The sequence below is a fragment of the Coniophora puteana genome (genome assembly GCF_000271625.1).
Source record: "Coniophora puteana RWD-64-598 SS2 unplaced genomic scaffold CONPUscaffold_2, whole genome shotgun sequence".
NCBI classification, from domain to species: Eukaryota; Fungi; Basidiomycota; class Agaricomycetes; order Boletales; family Coniophoraceae; genus Coniophora; species Coniophora puteana.
Genome location: NW_006913054.1, coordinates 3,154,127 through 3,172,774, shown reverse-complemented (window position 1 = coordinate 3,172,774; position 18,648 = coordinate 3,154,127). Strand labels below are relative to the sequence as shown.

The 18,648-nt window shown below is 53.0% G+C and overlaps 9 protein-coding genes across 9 annotated transcripts; 7 read left to right on the top strand and 2 right to left on the bottom strand.

The window, feature by feature from the left end:
- Positions 1 to 309: 309 nt before the first annotated feature.
- On the top strand, positions 310 to 2,566 carry CONPUDRAFT_135323 (uncharacterized protein). Its single transcript, XM_007766909.1, has 2 exons — positions 310 to 977; positions 1,028 to 2,566. Exons 1-2 carry the CDS (start codon positions 531 to 533, stop codon positions 1,808 to 1,810), a joined length of 1,230 nt encoding a protein of 409 aa, XP_007765099.1. The 5' UTR covers positions 310 to 530; the 3' UTR covers positions 1,811 to 2,566.
- Positions 2,567 to 2,931: 365 nt separating this feature from the next.
- CONPUDRAFT_135322 (CDF-like metal transporter) lies at positions 2,932 to 5,094 on the top strand. Its single transcript, XM_007766908.1, has 12 exons — positions 2,932 to 3,048; positions 3,108 to 3,317; positions 3,394 to 3,529; positions 3,603 to 3,779; positions 3,837 to 3,843; positions 3,918 to 4,030; positions 4,088 to 4,234; positions 4,297 to 4,322; positions 4,377 to 4,538; positions 4,606 to 4,614; positions 4,669 to 4,821; positions 4,875 to 5,094. The coding sequence occupies exons 1-12, from the start codon at positions 2,986 to 2,988 to the stop codon at positions 4,893 to 4,895; spliced, it is 1,224 nt and encodes a 407-aa protein (XP_007765098.1). The 5' UTR covers positions 2,932 to 2,985; the 3' UTR covers positions 4,896 to 5,094.
- A 664-nt stretch (positions 5,095 to 5,758) lies between these two features.
- CONPUDRAFT_142152 (cytochrome P450) lies at positions 5,759 to 8,369 on the top strand. Its single transcript, XM_007766907.1, has 10 exons — positions 5,759 to 6,034; positions 6,114 to 6,417; positions 6,479 to 6,608; positions 6,681 to 6,869; positions 6,929 to 7,080; positions 7,137 to 7,249; positions 7,305 to 7,371; positions 7,749 to 7,830; positions 7,897 to 8,163; positions 8,225 to 8,369. The coding sequence occupies exons 2-10, from the start codon at positions 6,219 to 6,221 to the stop codon at positions 8,265 to 8,267; spliced, it is 1,242 nt and encodes a 413-aa protein (XP_007765097.1). The 5' UTR covers positions 5,759 to 6,034; positions 6,114 to 6,218; the 3' UTR covers positions 8,268 to 8,369.
- A 268-nt stretch (positions 8,370 to 8,637) lies between these two features.
- Positions 8,638 to 10,171, top strand: CONPUDRAFT_118657 (cytochrome P450; the record flags this gene model as incomplete). Its single annotated transcript, XM_007766906.1, has 8 exons — positions 8,638 to 8,773; positions 8,847 to 9,124; positions 9,197 to 9,326; positions 9,382 to 9,570; positions 9,625 to 9,773; positions 9,827 to 9,942; positions 10,012 to 10,102; positions 10,159 to 10,171. Coding segments are annotated over exons 2-8 (891 nt in total), but the record flags the coding sequence as incomplete, so codon positions are not given.
- Positions 10,172 to 10,224: 53 nt separating this feature from the next.
- Positions 10,225 to 10,560, top strand: CONPUDRAFT_39780 (cytochrome P450; the record flags this gene model as incomplete). The annotated part of the gene is made up of 2 exons (XM_007765786.1): positions 10,225 to 10,414; positions 10,466 to 10,560. Coding segments are annotated over 2 exons (285 nt in total), but the record flags the coding sequence as incomplete, so codon positions are not given.
- A 2,070-nt stretch (positions 10,561 to 12,630) lies between these two features.
- Positions 12,631 to 13,276, bottom strand: CONPUDRAFT_150482 (uncharacterized protein; the record flags this gene model as incomplete). Its single annotated transcript, XM_007766905.1, has 4 exons — positions 12,631 to 12,651; positions 12,707 to 12,839; positions 12,905 to 13,134; positions 13,199 to 13,276. The coding sequence occupies 4 exons, from the start codon at positions 13,274 to 13,276 to the stop codon at positions 12,631 to 12,633; spliced, it is 462 nt and encodes a 153-aa protein (XP_007765095.1).
- A 1,261-nt stretch (positions 13,277 to 14,537) lies between these two features.
- CONPUDRAFT_118653 (Osmotin thaumatin-like protein) lies at positions 14,538 to 15,445 on the top strand. Its single transcript, XM_007766904.1, has 4 exons — positions 14,538 to 14,645; positions 14,709 to 14,824; positions 14,878 to 14,950; positions 15,026 to 15,445. Exons 1-4 carry the CDS (start codon positions 14,558 to 14,560, stop codon positions 15,307 to 15,309), a joined length of 561 nt encoding a protein of 186 aa, XP_007765094.1. The 5' UTR covers positions 14,538 to 14,557; the 3' UTR covers positions 15,310 to 15,445.
- A 95-nt stretch (positions 15,446 to 15,540) lies between these two features.
- Positions 15,541 to 16,886, bottom strand: CONPUDRAFT_150480 (SAICAR synthase-like protein; the record flags this gene model as incomplete). The annotated part of the gene is made up of 4 exons (XM_007766903.1): positions 15,541 to 16,076; positions 16,131 to 16,266; positions 16,319 to 16,495; positions 16,551 to 16,886. 4 exons carry the CDS (start codon positions 16,884 to 16,886, stop codon positions 15,541 to 15,543), a joined length of 1,185 nt encoding a protein of 394 aa, XP_007765093.1.
- Positions 16,887 to 17,616: 730 nt separating this feature from the next.
- CONPUDRAFT_150479 (uncharacterized protein) lies at positions 17,617 to 18,083 on the top strand (the record flags this gene model as incomplete). The annotated part of the gene is made up of 2 exons (XM_007766902.1): positions 17,617 to 17,854; positions 17,905 to 18,083. 2 exons carry the CDS (start codon positions 17,617 to 17,619, stop codon positions 18,081 to 18,083), a joined length of 417 nt encoding a protein of 138 aa, XP_007765092.1.
- Between the last annotated feature and the right edge of the window lie 565 nt (positions 18,084 to 18,648).

Sequence of the window (18,648 nt, the reverse complement as noted above, 5' to 3'; positions counted from 1 at the left end):
AGAGCTCTACAGAGCACCGTTCCTGTGGGGCGAGGGTTGCGCTACGCCTGGGATGAGCTGCGCGTCGTGGATTCGGCAACCGGAACGAAATCCAAAGAGAGACAGGTTGGGGCAGGAGGGACGCGTCGCACGTGAGAGGTGGACGACGACGCGTGGGTGCGTGTTTTATTGTGGGGATGGCTAGCCGAGTATGGTCAATGAAAACACGTGCCTGCCTCATTGCGTCTGGATCCGTTCCCCACCATATAAGCCACGGTGGCATTCCGCCGTTTCCTCAGGTTCGTGTTGTTCATCAAACAAGAGGTCGCCGTTGCCGACTCCCCAGGAAACAAAACGGCTGGAGTTCTTCGCTGAACTCCTCTCCAACCCGTCTTTTTCTTCACCTTTTCACTCTCTTTCACACTCGACAAGTATAATCGTCTTACCCACCTAATCAATCCTCCGTCATCATCGCCGTCGCTAGCATCGCCTACCTGCACTCACATTTACACCATCCCACATCGACTCTCTCAAACACCAAGGCCACCAAGATGATATACCGCATCCTTTCAGCACCTCTTGCTCAACGGCACGATCCTCACCCTCCCTGCTCATCCTCCACCGCTTCCAGCCCAAAATGCAGTCCATCCACACCCATGGCCCGTGCCCTCTCGGACTGCACCAACGCTGCCCCTGGTCCCACCGCGGACGCTGACCCATTCTTCTCTGAATATGCGTCCGCACCCGCTCACAAGAAGCAAGCCTCTCATTTACTCTTTCCCTCTGCCAAGCCAAACACTTCACCGCTCCCACCGACACCACCACCCACGCCCAGCCCCTCGCCCACGAAGGCCAAGTCTCAGCGAGATAGTACGAGGGTGGCATCGCTCCCCGGCCAGCGGCTGAGGAGCTCGAGCGCCCGTGTCGCGAGCGTCACGGCGCGGCTCAAAGCGCCACCCACTGTTAGGCTTTCGCTATCCAACGCGAGCGTTGCTACGGTGAGCACGGTCCTCGAATATTTCTTAGCGATGGCTGACAGGTTGTAAAGAGCGTCGTCCCCTTCCCTTCCGCCACATCGGATGCCCCTCAGCGGCCTCTATCATCGCCTCGCTCAAAATCATCGCCCTTACCAGTACCCACGCTTAATACCAGCACTAATCTGGGTCCATCAGTGCCCCTACCTAATTCGCCCATCTCCTTCCCTTCCCCTCTTCCCGAAAACTTGGAAGACGCAGAAGGGCCGGACGCCGACGCTATGGCCGTCGATGTCCACCCGCCCTGTACGCCCGGACCGTCGCTGCTGCAGTCCGAGCTCGCCCCGTGGTCGGTCCCCGCGCGCAAGCGCCGGCACGCCCACCTCGCGACGCCCACGCCCGCCCCGCCGCGCGGGAGCGCCAAGCGCGCGCGTCTGCTGCGGAGCCTGCTCGCGCTCGACTGCGCGTCGTCCGTTTCCTCCTCTCCCTCCTCCCCTTTGGCTTCGGCTTGTGCAGCAGCAGGCGAGTGTGAGGTGATCACGGATCTGCGTGCCCTCGATGGGATTCTCGCTGCGCGCCTGGGTGCGCGCGGTGCCTCGATTGGCGATGCGGACGCCGATTCGGGCGAGAGGGCGTTGAGCCCGCAGCAGCTCGTTGCGTCGCTCATTCTGCAGCGGTCGGAACGCAGGAGCTCGTCGAAGAAGAAACGGCGCGCGGTGGCGTATACCGAGGCGGCCGCGCGGGTGGAGGGGTGCGTGGTGGAGCGGCGGCCGAGTCCGCTCCGCGCGGTGATGGTGTTTGGTGAGGAGGAGGATGGTGATGTTGTGGAGGATGTGGAGATGGATATGGTGTGCTGAGGGGATGTGTTTTTGCGCGCGATGGAGGTGGGTCTGAGAGCTGGATTTGCTGGAGGAGTGTGGAGTGGGCTGGTAGGCGCGGCGAGGTCAAGGGTGCGGACGCTCTCTCCCTCGCGTGCGAGGTCGAGGTTGAGTTGTCGTATCCCGGCTTTATCGAGTCTCAACTCGTTTCTACTTCCTTCCCCCCTGGCCCTATGATACTGCCTTCCGTCGCGCCCGCTCTCAGATCCAGTGGAAGAGATGGGTATATGCGCGCCGCTGCGTCAGCCCTGATCACGTTGTCGTATCGAGTCGCGTTTCCGCTTGTCCCGTCGATAGCGCTAGCAGTCCCGTCCCTTTTCCTCGCTGGGTTCGATGGCAATACACATTCGCTTGCTACACACTTTCATGCTCTCCCTACCACTTGGATCTGAATCTCCCCTCGACCCCGGCTACGACGTCGGCTTCGAGGTTTTTGCAAAATCTGGTTGCTCTATGGCGACACGCTTGGGACGCTCCTCATTCCTCTCTCCTCTTATCTCCCTTGTCCATACTTTGCTGGATGAATTTGGCGTGTGGTGTCGATCGCATCGCAGGACGGTTGGTTTTCCTTTTTGGATAGTTTGGTTAGACCGCGGTCATGGCATGGATCTTATACGAGATTTACGATGTTTCATAAGAGGGTTACTACAGCATATATGCATGGTACTCGCATTTACATCATGATAGACACTTTTAGCATGGGGCTGGTAACATAGTACAGAATATGTACAATCGTTGTGTTTTGTTTTCGCGGTGGACGGTTGAGTTCGAACTAGCGGGATCTCAACAAATTAACAGGCTAGTGAACATGCGACATCTAATGTTGACTTGCTGCAACTGCTTCTTGCATTCGACTTCTATCTGTCTGCTCTACTTCTCGTTGCTCCCTCCTCAATCTTCACTGCCAGGCTCGCTGTCCTAGTCCCAGGACGAAATGAAATTCCACGATATCGACGAGTTACGATAGGAGGCCTTCTACAAAAGAACATTTAAGATTTCACATGGAGACACATTGCAAATCTTGTCGCAGCTCGCATTTTTGACTGCCATCGGTCGTCCTCGTCTTTAGAAGACGGTCTGCGTCGTTGTTCTTCCTATCTTTTCTCTCGACATCCCCCCTCTTGTCTGTTGGGCCTGTGACTATTTGCGACGGCATGCCGGCCCACAACAGCGACCGTCTCGCGGCCGCTCAGACTGGATCTGAGGCAGAGCCTTTGGTGAGCGCTTCGACCATTGCGTTCAGCTCGTCCTCACAGCAGCGCATGCATACACACAGCTGTCTAGCGCACTCAGATCCCGGTCTGGACCCGCGGTTGACGACATCGAGTCAAGTTCGTGCTCGTCGCGGCTGGACTCGGGCACACCGGATCCGTATGGGATCAAGGCTGGGTTCAAGACGGACGACGAGCTCGCTGAGCTGCGGCAGCATAGCCCTGGGGGGAAGGCTGGGAGGCGGCTTGAGGGGTTTCATCGGAGGCAGAATGCGGTGAGTTCCTAAGATTGTTGAATATGAACTATTGGCTATGGATGTCGAGGCCCGGGTGTGCTCACCAATGTTGAAGCTGATCGAGGCGCTGCTGAAGCCGATGGACCAGCACACGATCGAGGCGCGGGAGGAGGAGGAAAAGGCGTGCTTGCCGGTCAAGATCGCCGTTTATGCCAGTCTTGTTGCTAATTTCGCGCTGTGCGTCCTTCAACGTGAGTTCCAAGCACAGTGGTTGTAGCCGCTCTTTGTATGCAGCTGATGGCCTGACCATCACGTCCGTGGTAGTGTACGCCGCCGTTTCCGCGTTCTCGCTGTCCCTTATCGCGACGTCCATCGATGCCATGTTTGACTTCGGGAGCAACGTCTGGCTTTACGCGCTTCACAGGCAGGCGGAGCGGCTGGACGTGAACAAGTGGCCGGTCGGCGGATCGCGGCTCGAGACCATTGGCAACGTCGTTTTTGGTGCGTTCTACTGCATTAGGCCGACCAGCGCGATCTGAAGCACTGACCATGAGACAGGCTCTTTGTAAGTCGGGATGTGGGATTAACACTGAAGCGCGCCGGCTGATTTGATTCCGTCGCGGGCTCGACGGTTCTCAGGATGTCGGCTGTCAATCTCGTGGTCGTTGAGGAGTCTGTGAGGTCTCTTATTGCGCGAGAGGATGAGAAGGAGTTTCATCTCGCGTCGATTCTCGCGGTCGCGTTTGCTCTAGGTGCGGTTTGAAGACGCATATACTCATGTTTCAAGTCTGATCGCCGTGTGCGTATAGCCGTGAAGACTGCCCTCTTCGGCTACTGTACGGCGCTCAGGGGCAAGTCCAGCCAGGTGCAGATCCTCTGGGAAGACCACAGGAACGATATCTTCGTCAACGGATTCGGTCTTATCATGTCTGCAGGTGGCAGCAGACTGGTTTGGTGTACGTACACTGCGCCCTCCGTCAAGGTTTTGATGGCATGACGTACCGTCTTTTCTATCTAGGGATGGATCCTGTCGGCGCCATTGTGGTGGGTACAACTTACACCCGTTGCATTGCGTTATGTTGATGAACCGGCGGGTAGATTGGTTTGGGTGTCATCATTGCGTGGGGAAGCACCATCTCCGAGCAGTTCGAGCTGCTGGCGGGCAAGTCGGCGCCACACGATTTCCTGCAGCTCATTGTGTACAAGGCGATGACGTTCAGCGAAGAAATCGAGAAGATCGATACCGTGAGGGCGTACCATGTAAGCCCGTCTTCCCGCGTCTGTCAAGTATACACGCGCTGACGAGCGACTTTGTAAATACTTACAGAGCGGACCAGTGAGTGTGGCATATTCCCAAATGGCGAACCATTGTGTTGACGTTCCCCGATAGAACTACTTCGTCGAAGTCGACGTCGTGATGGACGCGTCGACGCCGCTCTGGAAGGCGCATGACGTCAGTCAGCAGCTCCAGGACAAGATCGAGGTTCTCCCAAACGTCGAACGTGCGTTTGTACATGTCGATCATGAGACGACACATAGGCCTGTGAGTATTATGCTCGAGTATTTGCGTCGACCGATGCCTGATTTGGAGTATAGGAACATCGGAAGATCTGGTAGTGCCCTCGCGAGCGCGGTATTGGCGTGGACTAATGGATACACAACGGCTCAAGAAGATCGTACAACTTGGCGGCAGGCCGCCTTGTGCAATCAAAGTGTACATTTAATGACAAGCTGGATATTAAATGTCGAGTATCACAGATTTCAGCGTATAATGATAAGGCTGCGCTCTGGTGCAGCGAGGCTCGCTACCGAAGACAGTGCCAAACATATAGTCACGATGGATCCAACCGAAAAATGCGTAGCGCGTAAGTAATAACATAAGACCCTGTTCGGTTGCGGTGCCTTGGCGCTAACACATTGTGATGTCACCCCCTTTAAGTCAAATACACTTGGCGCTACGGTGGCCTTCATATCCGGCATGCGAACAGGCGTTGTTGGGATTGTTCAATCCAAGGTATTGACCAGCATTTTGCCAACGTTAGGCGAGGATGTAACGCAAGCTGCGCGGGGCGCTGGGATCCACAACGGCGGGTGGGTCCGTGCGCGGGAAATTTTACCTGAAGTTTCGACTCGCGACGCCTCGGAGCCATCGTGGACTTACTACAAACCGTCATACCCGGCCGCCGCTCAAAAATTCAAACGGCGTACTCTCGCTGAAGTGCTGAACGCTCCATCCAGCTATCCACAAGTACTCCATCATGATGAAGGTGGAAACTTGGAGCTTCTTGAGCGTCTCTGTATTTTAATTCAGTAACGTCACAACCTAGGCTCTAGCTCGCGCGACGGCGACGGCGTTTTGGTACGAGAGCTCGTCGTAGGCCCCCTTCTCTACAGCACATGACAGACAGGAGTCAAGAAAACCCGTTATTTATTACTGCTCCTCCCTGCAATCAGATCAGATATCTCTCAGGCGCTATGTCTTCGCTACCACTGTCACAGTCGCTGCCGTTATCAGTCAATTCATTCCTGGACCCGACTAAGTATGCCATCCGATGTGGCTCGTCCCTGCGCCTCTTGCTCCCAGATTTCAGCCCCCTGCTGCCAACTTTGTCGCTGGTGCGTTCATACGTCTCCCGGTAAGCACGCTTCACCATACTTACTAAGGCGACAATTTTATGAAACGGATTCCCACTAAATGCCATCTATCTCAATAAACCGAGCTATCTCTCATTTTCAGAACTGAATTATAAACCAAAGTGGGTAGGCCCCAAATAACTGCGAAGGTGTTCCACGATTTGATGCCCGACACCATATCTACTTGGCCTTACGGCACAGATAACTCTAGGGGACTCATGTGCAGGGGACCTGATTTGGGGATGGGATATAATATATAACGAGTGGTGGTAAACGCTCACTTGAGGCTCAACATAACCTACAACGATGGACTCCTACCTGATACCCGGCTCAGCTGTTCTCGGCGTGTCGCTCGTCCTGGGTGTCTGTGCGACTCGAGTCTGGAGCAAACCCACCACCCCTCATCTTCCTCCTGGCCCGAAAGGGCACTTCCTCTTCGGAAGCTCTTTCGACATAAATGCTGCTGACCCCGGATCGTCGTTCGCTCAGTGGGGACGCGAGTATGGTACGTCCCACTTTTTTCGTCGTTGTTTCAACGGGGATTGACGTTCAGCGCATCATGCCAGGCGAGCTCGTCCACGTCCGCCACTTTGGCAGAGATCTCATGATCATCAACTCCGAGCGCATCGCACAAGACCTACTCGAGCGCCGTTCGCGCATATACTCGGACAGGGTAGATTACTCGCCTATCGAGTCGTGCGTCTTTTCCCGAGCATGTTACAGTCATGATTGTACTCATTCCAAATTCGTTTTTACTGCGCGCCTTAGGTACGGAATGCTGTTCAACTCGGCCATGATAAACTACAACGACGCCTGGCGCTTCCACCGCAAGATGATGAACCAGCTCATGCGCCCAGTCGCTATCCCCAACTATCACGGTGTCATGGTTGACGCTGCTCACACCCTCGTGTCTAAGTTGAAGGACACTCCCGAGAAACACTGGGCACACATTGACGGGTATGGGCTCGTTCTCCCTACCAAAAGGGTGCCTGTTGACGTTTGGATATATTTCATAGGTACGCCGCAAGAAACGTCATGGAGGTCATCTTCGGTCGCGGCATCGAACAGGATCAGGAACGACTTGTCACAACGTTTTCTGAGGCCGCCACCTGCTTCATGGAATCGACGTCAGATGTGTTTCTTGCTATGGTGAAAACGTTCCCGATGCGTGAGTTGCCGTTACCTTTATGACTCAGGCGCTAACATTTTGTTTCCGAACGCTAGTCAAATACGTACCAACATCGTTCCCCGGCGGGCGTTTCAACGCTGCAGAAGCAAAAGAACGAATGAATGCTTTCAAATCAACGGTATATGGACTACTGCAAGAAAGCAACGAGGTATGTTCAGTGCAAACCATGTCATAGTTCGCTTACAGACTATAATTTTCGTTAGGATAACCTACTGCTACAACAGGAAAACCAGGACGAGGTTAAGAACGTCTCCGCTACGGCATTTATAGGTGAGACTGACTCCGATCGTCCGATTGATGACCATGCTCATATCATGTGCTTCTTCTTTTCAGGGGGTGTGGAGACGGTACGCTACTCTCGTCGTTTGGTATTTAGAAGAAGACTAACGCATCTAATAAAAGAGCGCAGGAACTCTCTCGGTCTTCGCCCTCGCGATGGTGCTCTTCCCCGAAGCACAGGCGCGTGCGCAAGCTGAGATCGACAGCCTTCTGAAGAGGGAGAGAGCCCCCTCGTTTGACGATCGCGAGCTGCTCCCTTATGTTGAAGCTCTCATGCGCGAAGTGCTTCGATGGGGACCCGTTGTCCCTCTAGGTACGCTGGCTAGAATTTTCTTTCTCGATAGGTAAGCTAACGGTGCACTCTACAGGTGTACCCCATTGCGTGACAGAAGACGACCATTATGAAGGCTACTTCATTCCGAAAGGAACGGTGCTAGTCGGCAACGCAGGGTCAGTCTTCCTCATTCCTCGGCTCCTCGATCAGTAGTATTCTAGTCATCTGACCTGTCGTCCTAGGGGCATGCTGCGTGACCCTGTGCGTTACCCTAACCCAGAAAAGTTCTCTCCGGAACGCTTTTTGAACGAAGACGGATCGCTCACCGACGACGATGTGCCCGCTGCGTTTGGATTCGGCCGACGAGTGTGTCCGGGCCGATACCTCGCGGATTCGAGCGTTTGGATGGCGATCGTTTCGATGCTCGCTGAGCTTGACATCAAGCCGGCCAAGGACGAAGAGGGAAATGCGATTGTGTTTGAGCCTGAATGGAATCACTCGCTCAGCTCGTGAGTACTCTTGCTTATTCGTCGAGAGACCTGTGACGTTGACTCACCGTGCCGCATGTAGTCGACCCAAGCCGTTCCCTTGCAGCATTGTCCCTCGAAACTAGGCGTATACAGTAATGTGGGAGTATGATAATAATGTTCAAGCCTGGAATTACAGCAATCCCAGACACTGATATGTACAAATAATATCATTGTGTTTCATTACCCGCACGAGTCCGCAATGTTAGCATCACAGACTGCAAGTTAGGTTGCATCTTCTGCCTTAGAAAAAATGGCTATGATGCATCCCTAGTGGCATGATTCAGTTTGGGCAATTTCATTCTCCCTTTCCATCAATAATATGGGTACGGAGAGTCTGACGGCCATGGTATAGCTTTGAGATTTGAGGGTGTGGCTGTGCAACTTGCACAGGCCAACTCCTGATTCGATGTCCGCCTTGTTTCCTCTCCTCACACGCTCATGTCGCCTGACATGCTATGTTTACTTCCGCAACGCCCACTATGGAGAGCAACATACGCCGTGGCCGTATATAGAGGCTTTCATATTCGTATACCCAGCACTGAAAAGGCTACACATCCTTTGGATCGGTCATTGCGTGGGGATTTCCCAGGTTCGATTGCAAGTTTAGCCTACGTCGTACCCATCAACTGCAACTGAGGTTATCTGGTGATCTTCCGGAGAAGGTTCCTCCTTCTGCGTCGGAGTGATGCAGGGCTTCCAGCATATAAAGCCAAAGACAATCTGATATCTTTGCTCATGGACCCGACTACAGCGTCAATTTGTATTGGACTCGCACCAGCACTCGCGCTTGGCATATGGCTGGGTAATAGGCGCAACAGTGCTTCGTTTCGGCCTGCTCCACTTCCACCTGGTCCTAAAGGTCTGCCAATAGTAGGAAGTACGTTCAGCATCGATTCGACCAATCCAGGGTGGACATTCATCGAATGGGAGCAAGAGTATGGTAAGTTGCATTATTCATAATCTTGGATAACATCGTCTACAATGTACATACTGATTTGCGGCTTGGTGGTAGGGGAGATTGTTCACTGCCAATATTTTGGCAGGGACGTTATTATTCTCAACTCTAAACATATAGCTGAAGACTTACTCGAGCGGAGATCACGCATATACTCCGACAGAGCGGGATATTCTGCGCTTGCATCGTGAGTGATTAGCTTCGTCTCACAGGTCTTCCGTCTGACCATGAATGGTATCAAGCTATGGTATCCTCTTCGACACAGCGATGATACCCTACGGGGATGAATGGCGCACTCATAGAAAGCTATACAAGCAGATCATGCGTCAGACTGCCGTTCCAACCTACCATACAGCCTTCGCATCGAATGCATGCAAGCTCGTGAGCGATCTTACGGCGTTACCAGACCGCTATCCAAGTCACCTGGATAGGTAGCTATGTTTCTTCTCTTCGATGAAAAATTTCGCTTAGATTATTTGACCAAGCTACAGCGCTGGGAATATCATGCACGTAGTCTGCGGCCAGGAAATCGAAGATCGAGACGAGGTTGTGGGGCTGGTGGCAAGAACAGCTGAACGGTTTGTCAGAATAACTGCAGACAGGTTCGTTGCTACTGTGAACGTGTTTCCATTCTGTGCGTACTTCTCTTCGTGACGTCTAATAGACAGCTGATTCATTATTGACTAGTAAAATACATACCCTCTTGGCTTCCCGGAGGCATCTTCAACGCCTTGGACTCAATGAAGCTAAACGAGTCTCTCGGTAGAGTTCTACATCGACTGCTATCACAACAAGATGCCGACGTACGTGAACGCTTGTTCTGCACTCACTACATTTTCGCGTTTAATCTCCAAGGGCATTGATGGATGTAGGGAAACTTTTTACTCAGGCAATTGAAAGAGCATGTCGAGGAAGATATTATCCAACGCTCTGTCAAGGATGTGTGCACTACGTCTTTTGTTGGTAAGCCTTAAGGTCTCTAATAATCACCTTTTTTGTTATGCTCAGCGAGTTAATAGCTGGGCTGGACACTGTAGGTTACTCCGAGCCGCGACTGAGTCCCGCTGAGCTACGTCATAAAACAGACCTCTTGCACCCTTCTTATCTTCGTATTGACAATGTTGCTATTTCCAGATGCGCAAATGAACGCGCAGTTGGAGATAGATTGCGTCGTGGGAGCACACCGCTTTCCGTCGTTCGAGGACAGGCCGTCTCTGCCATATGTTGAAGCTGTGCTGAGGGAGGTTATGAGATGGAGGCCTGTTACGCCACTCGGTTCGTGTCGCTATGGTTAGCCGAGACATCTCTAACAGAAAAACTATGTAGGCATACCTCATTGTGCCATGGAAGATGATATGTACGAAGGTTATTTCATCCCAAAAGGTAACATTCTCGGCGCCTTAGATTGGACTCTAAATTTCGTACACTTTCTTGACGCAGTTCACAGGGACAACAATTGTTGCACTTGGTGGTGGGATGGCACGTCACTACGATAATCCTGATAAATTCATTCCCGAACGATTTTTGAATCCCGACGGCTCGCTAAACGATGACAATATGGGATATGTGTTTGGCTTTGGTCGGCGGATCTGCCCAGGCCGTTACGTTGCAGACGCGTCAGTCTGGATTGCGATGGCTACAATCCTGGCTAGGCTCCGTATTGAGCCAGAGAAGGATGAAGAAGGAAAAGACATCAAAGTGGAGCCGGAGTGGGTTACTGGGTTAACCTGGTGAGTACTAACAACTTGCTCAAATCTTATGGCGTTGATATGGTGTGCGGGTGAAGCCATCCGAAGCAGTTTCCATGTCGGTTTACACCAAGGCAAGCGGCTTCCTAGCGAAAAGTAGCTGTATTGTGCTGTCAACATCTGGCTTTCATGTATTATAACAGTGTTATTGAATGCATAGTTGAATCGGAATGACATATAATAAGTAAAAAGATAATCCAAGTACATAAAAGTCAACTCTCCCAGTTCATCAAGGTCACGATGAGTGTCACTACAATAACCGCGTCGTTTATAACTGATATACGAAAGGAATGACCACCACTACTAGTACCAATGTACATGTCTTTCCGCTCTCCCCCATGTGTCGACATCCGGCTTCCGAGGGTATCTTTGGTATCCATAAAATGCCGGGTTTACATGAGGCGTAGGGTATGGAGAGACATATGGCCCCTGGCGCCTTGCGTCCGCTTGTGGGTGCCACACTCCAGCCCTATGATGTGGCGTCCAATGACCGTTCCAGAAATGATGGTGTTGGTGTCGAGGCTTGTTGGGTTCTCGTGCTAGGCAAATGTGAGATTTAATTATATGTTCAGAAGTAAGGGAAGACGTCTTACGTAAGTTAAACCGGACCCTTCGAGATTCTCGCGAATCATAGGTCCCATAATGACTACGTTCTTCTCCCCTCTTGCGTTTGCGTCCAGCCTTGAAATCCGAATCTGCCGGGTATGGATCGATGTGGCGTTGCTTCCGATCAGGCCAGAAGGGAGGTCGAAAGTTAAACATGGACGGCTGGCGTGTCGAAGTTGGGATATATGTAGTGAGGCGAGCAAATTATAACACAGAAAGCGACAGAGAAGTTGAAGTATGAGGACAAGGAAGGAATGGCGAGGGAGTCTACGGTCACTCAGCGAGGCGTACTTATATTCTCTCCCGAAGCTGTGTCCTGACACATAGGACCTGCACCCCAGATGCCTCTATATGTCAATCTGTGGTAGCACGTAGCCTGTCGGTGGGGAGCCCTATGTATTAACGGACGCCATAACACGCGAGATGCGAGGGGAACGCTACCGATCCAGTGTGGCGTCCGAAGGGGCCAGTAAAGCATGTGAATTATTGACCAATGACACAGGGGAAGCGCCAGAGCATAGCACCGAAGGACTAAAAGTGAGTTTGTCGAGTCAATACTCCGGGATTAGTACACACAAATACAAGCCCATTGCTATCCAGGCACCCAACAAAGCCGAGGGAGTCAAGTCATTTACACGGCTGTTCTACTGCGTATCTCAGTTATCACAGCCTACCACAATGTCAAGTTGCAGCAGAGGGCCTGAGGTGTTAAATGCGAGCAGGGGTGGGTACACAGCATGTCTTGTAGGATTTGTGCGGCATATGCTGTGACACAAATCTGAGAGCACGATACCTCAGAAAGGCTGGTTTGTGTAACTCTGCTGACTCTATAGCCACAAATGCGGAGGTATGCGAAGACGTATGAGGCTTGAAGTGAGGTTCTGAGTTCGTATGCTAGAACTCGGCTCATGATGGAGTCCGTGGATGATAACGTGTGGCTTTGTGGGATGTAGTGAGCCATAGCACTGTCCGCAGTTATCACAGAGCCTTAGCGTGCACAGGAAAGAGTTGCGAGATATGGAAGAAAATGCTTGGTGCGTGCTGCACCAGGACATATGATCATTATGGGTATAAATACTACTTCCACCAAAGGCTTTTCCCAGAGATAATACTAATAGGACCCTAATGTAAAGGAATTTAACAGAAGGTGATGTGGATCTAAACGCAGAACGTCAGTGAGAGTACACAACAAAGCATCAGCTGCAGCACGTACACCACAGTTGTTGGCCTGGCAGTCCTTGAGGGGGACCTGCGGGGGGCTGTGCGATGCCTCGGCGCAGTTGGCCGAACCGCAGTGGAGACCGTCCGAGCACCCGTCGATGAAGTTGAACCCGAGAGGGTACTTGCTGCAAGCACGGTCATACGATTATGAGACACTCAGATGAACGAGCAAAGGCGAGAAGGGACGCACTACAGGTGGTTGCCTTCGGGCTCAAGAGTGATATCGGCCTGCGAGTAGCCCGTGTTCTGGAGCGTGAACTCGACGGCGCCGCAGTTCACGCCGTTGTTCTCGCAGCCGTCGGCACCGGAGAGCCAGGCGATGCCGCCGTTGAGCTCACCCTGGATGGTGCGAGCGCCACCAGGGCTGGAGTTGCCCTGGTACAGGAACTTGGGCGAGCCTTTGCCGCAGTTGTTGGTGAACTAGAGGGGAAAGAAGAACATGTCAGTGGGCGGTTCGCGAGAAAGATGACGCGGGATTGTTCACCGTAACGCGGTGGGACTCGGCAGCAACGTTGCTGGCGAAGGCAAGGGCAGCGACGACGACAGTGTAGACAGCGAGCATTGTGAATAAGAGAGACTGAGAAAGAAGATCTAGTTGGAGGGTAGGTTGATGGCTATTGGAGGATTGAGAAGCCTGTATTTATGCGTTCGCGATATATAGCTCGAGGTGTGGCCATGTCTTTGACGGCGCTACAGCCTCGTAGCTCGCAGACGATAACGTGGTGCCAGCGCAACGGAAGTGTCTGGTGCGCTGAGGCGAGGTACACTCGAGAGGACTTGATCAAATATCTGCAGGGGCAATGCGAGTTGAGAAGACGAGAAGGTGATCCGGATTCCCCGCGCTACCCCGTTGTCTCCGACTCCCACTGATCGACGGTCACTAGGGACCGTCCAGGACTCGACCACATGCCGATCAGTAGCTCGTGGAGCGAAAACATGAACGCTCGTCACTTTACGTCGCTTCCTTGATCATATAGTCAAGCATCGGGGAAATGCCGGCGGATCAAACATGAGAATATTCCCCGGAAGGTGATGCCCGCAATGTTTAGTTGTAAACTTACCACCGGCATGTCCTACGCAGCAGTCCATGTTATTTCTCCAGCACTCGGCCACAAAGCCTCTGGTCGGAAGGGCCGAGGTTAGATGGCATGTTGAGTTCAGGTGAATTGTGGCCCGTTCAGACGGACCTTACTCTCCGTCAAACAACCAGGGATCAGAAGTCCTATGCAGAAGGAAACGCAATTCGGAATAGAGCACATGAAAACATGTGCCTGTAATGTTTTGATTGTGAAACGATGTTCGAGCAAATGATGAATCGCAAGTCTGTGCGGTTCTTTGCCAACCATATCACAAGTTAGGGGAGTTGATGGACGTCAAGAGTTCAAGAGTCAAGACGGAAGAGATCACCGTCGGCTAAGACGAGGCGGAGCTTAATTCAGGCACCGAGCTGGCACAAAATGACAGGCCTCCCCGAGCGACCGATTGCTTCCGAGCGGTCCCGCCCCGGACTTTGCTTGCGACACATACTGACATTCAAAGCGCCGGTCTGGCTAGGCCGCAGGGATAGTAAACCTATGCAATGCCAAGCTCAGTTTCATCAGGTCCATTTAAATCCACATCACGACTCGCCGACGTAACAACCAGCCGCAAGTTCAACTCGGGTCATTTCCCGCGAGGAACGGAACAAATGCGAGGCTCAATCAACGCAAGGATTCTTCCTGAACTCACGGTCTTTGTGATCTGCTCCGAGGCGCTGCCAACAATGATAGTATAAATCTCGTGATGATTCAAACGACGAGACCAGCCACTCACCGACCCCCTCGCACCTTTACCACCCGCCATCATGAAGTTCTCTCTTGCTCTCACCGCTGCCGCCCTCTTTGCTTCGGCATCCGCTTTCACCATCAAGTTCGACAACAAGTGCAGTTACGGTACGTACCGAGCGACCATTTTTGCTCCTCGACATCTCAATCTCTCGCTTCTTTTTACCGCAGCTGTGTGGCCCGCTATCGGCAAAGCTCCCAACGGTCAGCCTGACCCTTCGGTCGCCCACGGTGCCAAGCTCGCGGCTGGGAAATCCATCAGCTGGAGCGTCGCTGATACTCAGATTGTAAGTTCTGAACGCACGACAAAGCTCATTCGTCGCTCACCGAGCCTTTGCAGGGTATCCGCGCATGGGGCCGCACCGGCTGCGCTGACAACGGCACCGGCTGCAAGACCGGTGGCTGCAACGGCGGTTCGTTATACCACCATACACACCACACCCAACCCCAACCGAACTAACTTACCAAATCCTTATTATGACTAACAGGCATGGTCTGCACCGACGGCGGCATCACCGCCGGCGTCATCCTCTCCGAGTACGGCTACGCCGACTTTGGCGCCCAGTACGGCGGCAAGCGCATCTCCTGGGACCTGAGCCACGTCGACTCCTCGATCAACCTCGCCACCGGCCTGCACGCGAGCGACGGCCAGAGCGTGCGCTGCGCGTCGGGCAACTGCCCTGCCAACCAGGCGTACAACAGCGCGACCGACTACGCTGCAGACCGCAACTCGCCGCTCGGTGCGACGTTCACGCACACGTTCTGCGCTTAGAGGGCTGGGGGTTTTCGCGGAGAGCTGTAACTTGTTTGTATGGTGATTATCGTACCTGAGGTTTGCGGGTAGTTGGTTACACTGCAAGGTTCTTAATGAGCATGAATGAATCCATTGGATGAAATCTATGGGTAACAAGAACGAATTTCTAGACCAAGCCTAAATCCAAAACGACTTCATGAGGAATAATTAAGGTCACAACACCACTTGAGGTGAAGTCATCGCTCACCACTAGCTACCGCCCATCATTGCCTTCACCTCTCTCCGCCGACCCTTCACCAGCGAAATCACCTTCTTCAGACCCTTCATCACTCCTTCTCTCACCGCCTTCTTGTCCGGATCCTGTCCCTCCTTGATAGGATACGGAAAGTCGGGCGACGCAAACGACGCATGAGCAAAGTCAATAAGAGAGACCCTGATGGAGGGTGCTGGCTCCTCTACGTCTTCTTCTTCTTCGTCACCGTCGTCCAACTCTATCTTTGGTTCTTCGTCGTCCCCCTGCTGTCGAGCGTTCTCGCGGCGGATCGCCTCCTCGGCCTTGTCCCAGTCGCTCTCGTACACGATGAGCAGGCTGCCGCCGATCATGCAGAGGTCGAGCTGGTCGTCCTCCATGACCGTACGGATGTCATCGAGGTCTGACAGGAGTTGATCGAGAAGGGAGAGAAGGGTATGTGGTCGATGGCCAGACGGAGTGGTCAGAGGTTCCGGCCAGTGAGAGGACATCAGAGTAGATGGTTGAGTGTGCCTTTCTGAGCTAGACGGGCCCGCTGAACGTGACGAAATTAGAGAGTGGACACGCGTATATTATGCAGCAGACTCACTCGATCCATTGGAGGCGATCTCGGACCTCGCCACCGGAAAGAAAGAAGCGATGGCTTCGGGGAGGTTGGCGGTCTTGATCGACTTGCCGTATGGCTTTGGAACGACCACGGGTTCGGCGTGGTCGTTATCGTATACCTGAATGAAGGCACTTTTAATATGACATCATATGACAAAGAAGATAACTCACGCAAAACCCAACGACACGCATTCCATCTGTGCCTGAAGTGGTATTCTCCGCCGCTTTCCTCATCCTCTCCTTCTTCTCTGGTGTCGCATCCTCAGCATAAAGCACCGATCCAAGCTTGATGTCTATGACACTCGGCTTTTTGAACCCGTGCGTCAGATCTTCCAGTACCAGACCTCGCTGGAGCGTGGTTCAGCAATCAACCGCCGAGTTGACGGTACATGGAAAGCCTAACTTTATCACTCTCGTGGGCGTCATGAACAGGCACGACCTTGTTCATATCCACGCTATCACTTCCGCCTCCCGTTTTCCTCTCCGAGGAGTCTTGAGAGACCTGCCCGACAAGATCTAGCGAGCCGATGAAGGTTGGGGTATAGTTGTGCAAAAGGGCAAGCGACGAGACTGTCCCGTCCTCTTGCACCGCTTCGTTCTCAGCTGCAGACGCCAGCGCTTTGTAGAACGCGATCTCCTGGGGAAGAGCGGGCTTGAAGAGGATACCTTCTGATGACTTCACCCCCGGGTGCCCTCCAACTTGGTATGCCAGATGCGCGTTGGATGGCTGGGACGCCATCTTCAGGCTGCAGGGTAATCGGCGAACGGTGGTGAGTGCTTCCAGAGGATCGGTGAGGCCTTGGTGAGCTTTGTTCCAATCCCCACGAGACTCTCGAAGTTGAGCCTTAAGGTGGGGATTCAGCGAGAGAAAGTCATCAATTGCTTGGCGGGGGAGCTGAACGCGTTGCTCGCTAATGCTTCCGTGGCGAGCGGGTGTTATTCAAGCTCCGATCCATGTCCGCCACAACTCCGCAGCCGCTCCCGCACCCCGCGAGACTTGCTTTTGGTGACGACTCGTCTCGATCTTTAACCTCTTTTATGACCATCGTCTCCATCCTCTGCAGAAATGGCGGCTTCACTGGATGCTCGAGTCTATTATACTTGTTTTGTTGTATATCCAACAATCTGGACGCCACATCAGTATCACTACCTTGTTTGCCAAATGAAGACATGCTGTGAACGCTTTTGGATGGCCTTCATTCTGGGAACAACTGAAACTCGGACGCCTCTCGCTGTTTTGGATTGCTCTCTGGGCTCAAGGTAGCCCTCTTGCTGATGCTGGACGCCAACTGGGCTCAGTACCTTCCCTAGCTGTACGATGTTTGTTGGCTCTCAGGGCGGTACGCTCCCCAGAACGTTATAAAGCTCGGCCAAAGCGTCTTTGGTAGTCAGCAGCTCGTCTCTAAACACCCTCAGAACCCACTGGCCAACTTCAAACCTCTTATATTTGCCTACCAGCACCCGCCGCTATGTGCCCAGTCATACCGCCCAACCCCTACGTATGCTGCTGCAGTCCAGCCGCACCTCGCCCGCCACAGCGCGACTGGCAGGACGTTCAATTCGACAATATCCACGCGCACATTCACCCCAAGTTCATGGAAAGTGAACTCAAGCGCCAGCACGAACGATACCAGGAAGTGGAACAGCGGAAGAAGCGCGATGAAAGGCGCAACAAACCCCGCAACTATGGAGTCGTATGCAACCCTCGTGAGTGCTCTACATTCAAAGTCACATTTCGTACTGACAGCCATATTTAGCTTTGCCAAAGGATTGCACGCTCTCGCCTCAAGCCGTCCAAGCTGCTATACACGGTTTCACGCCATGCCAGCCCGTGCCACTTCTGGCGCCGACTTATACACCTCGTCCCCCTAATCGATACACTTGGTTCACCGCGAACGGGCAGTACCATTGGGACCCAAGCCCGCGCTGGTTTTGAAGTCAAGCTTCAATGATCCCTACACGTTTTTTATGACACACGGACTTTCATTCTATCGAATTTATGTCGTTTATACCCATTGACCATGTATCCATATCCTTGTTCACGTTTACAATGCATCATAGTCTCCTTTTCCCCTCGCGAGAACCAGCTCGTCCTCGTCTGTTTTCGCTTCATCCAGCACTCTCGGCCATCCAGCGCACTATAGGGCTCCGGCAAGATACTTCTCTGTTGGCAACGTCTTCGGTTGCCAGCATGTGTAACCTCTAAAGGCATCCTATACTAGAGACCAGCGTGACCCCTGACTTGCCCCATGCAGTGCGGGCGTTCCTGATGCTAGGAGCCTCCTGTCGTGCAGCCACATCAATCACGCCCCCGGGGTCCTATTTTCCCCTGTTCTTGTCAGCTGGGGATGTCAATCACCGAGACACCGTCGAGACCGTCGGTGTCGAGTATGCGCCATTTCATCTTACCAGAATCTTATCACAGCATACCCACTGATGTAATGTCAATGCCGCCGGTGCAATACGGCATCTCACAACTCGACACACCAGGCAGATGCGGC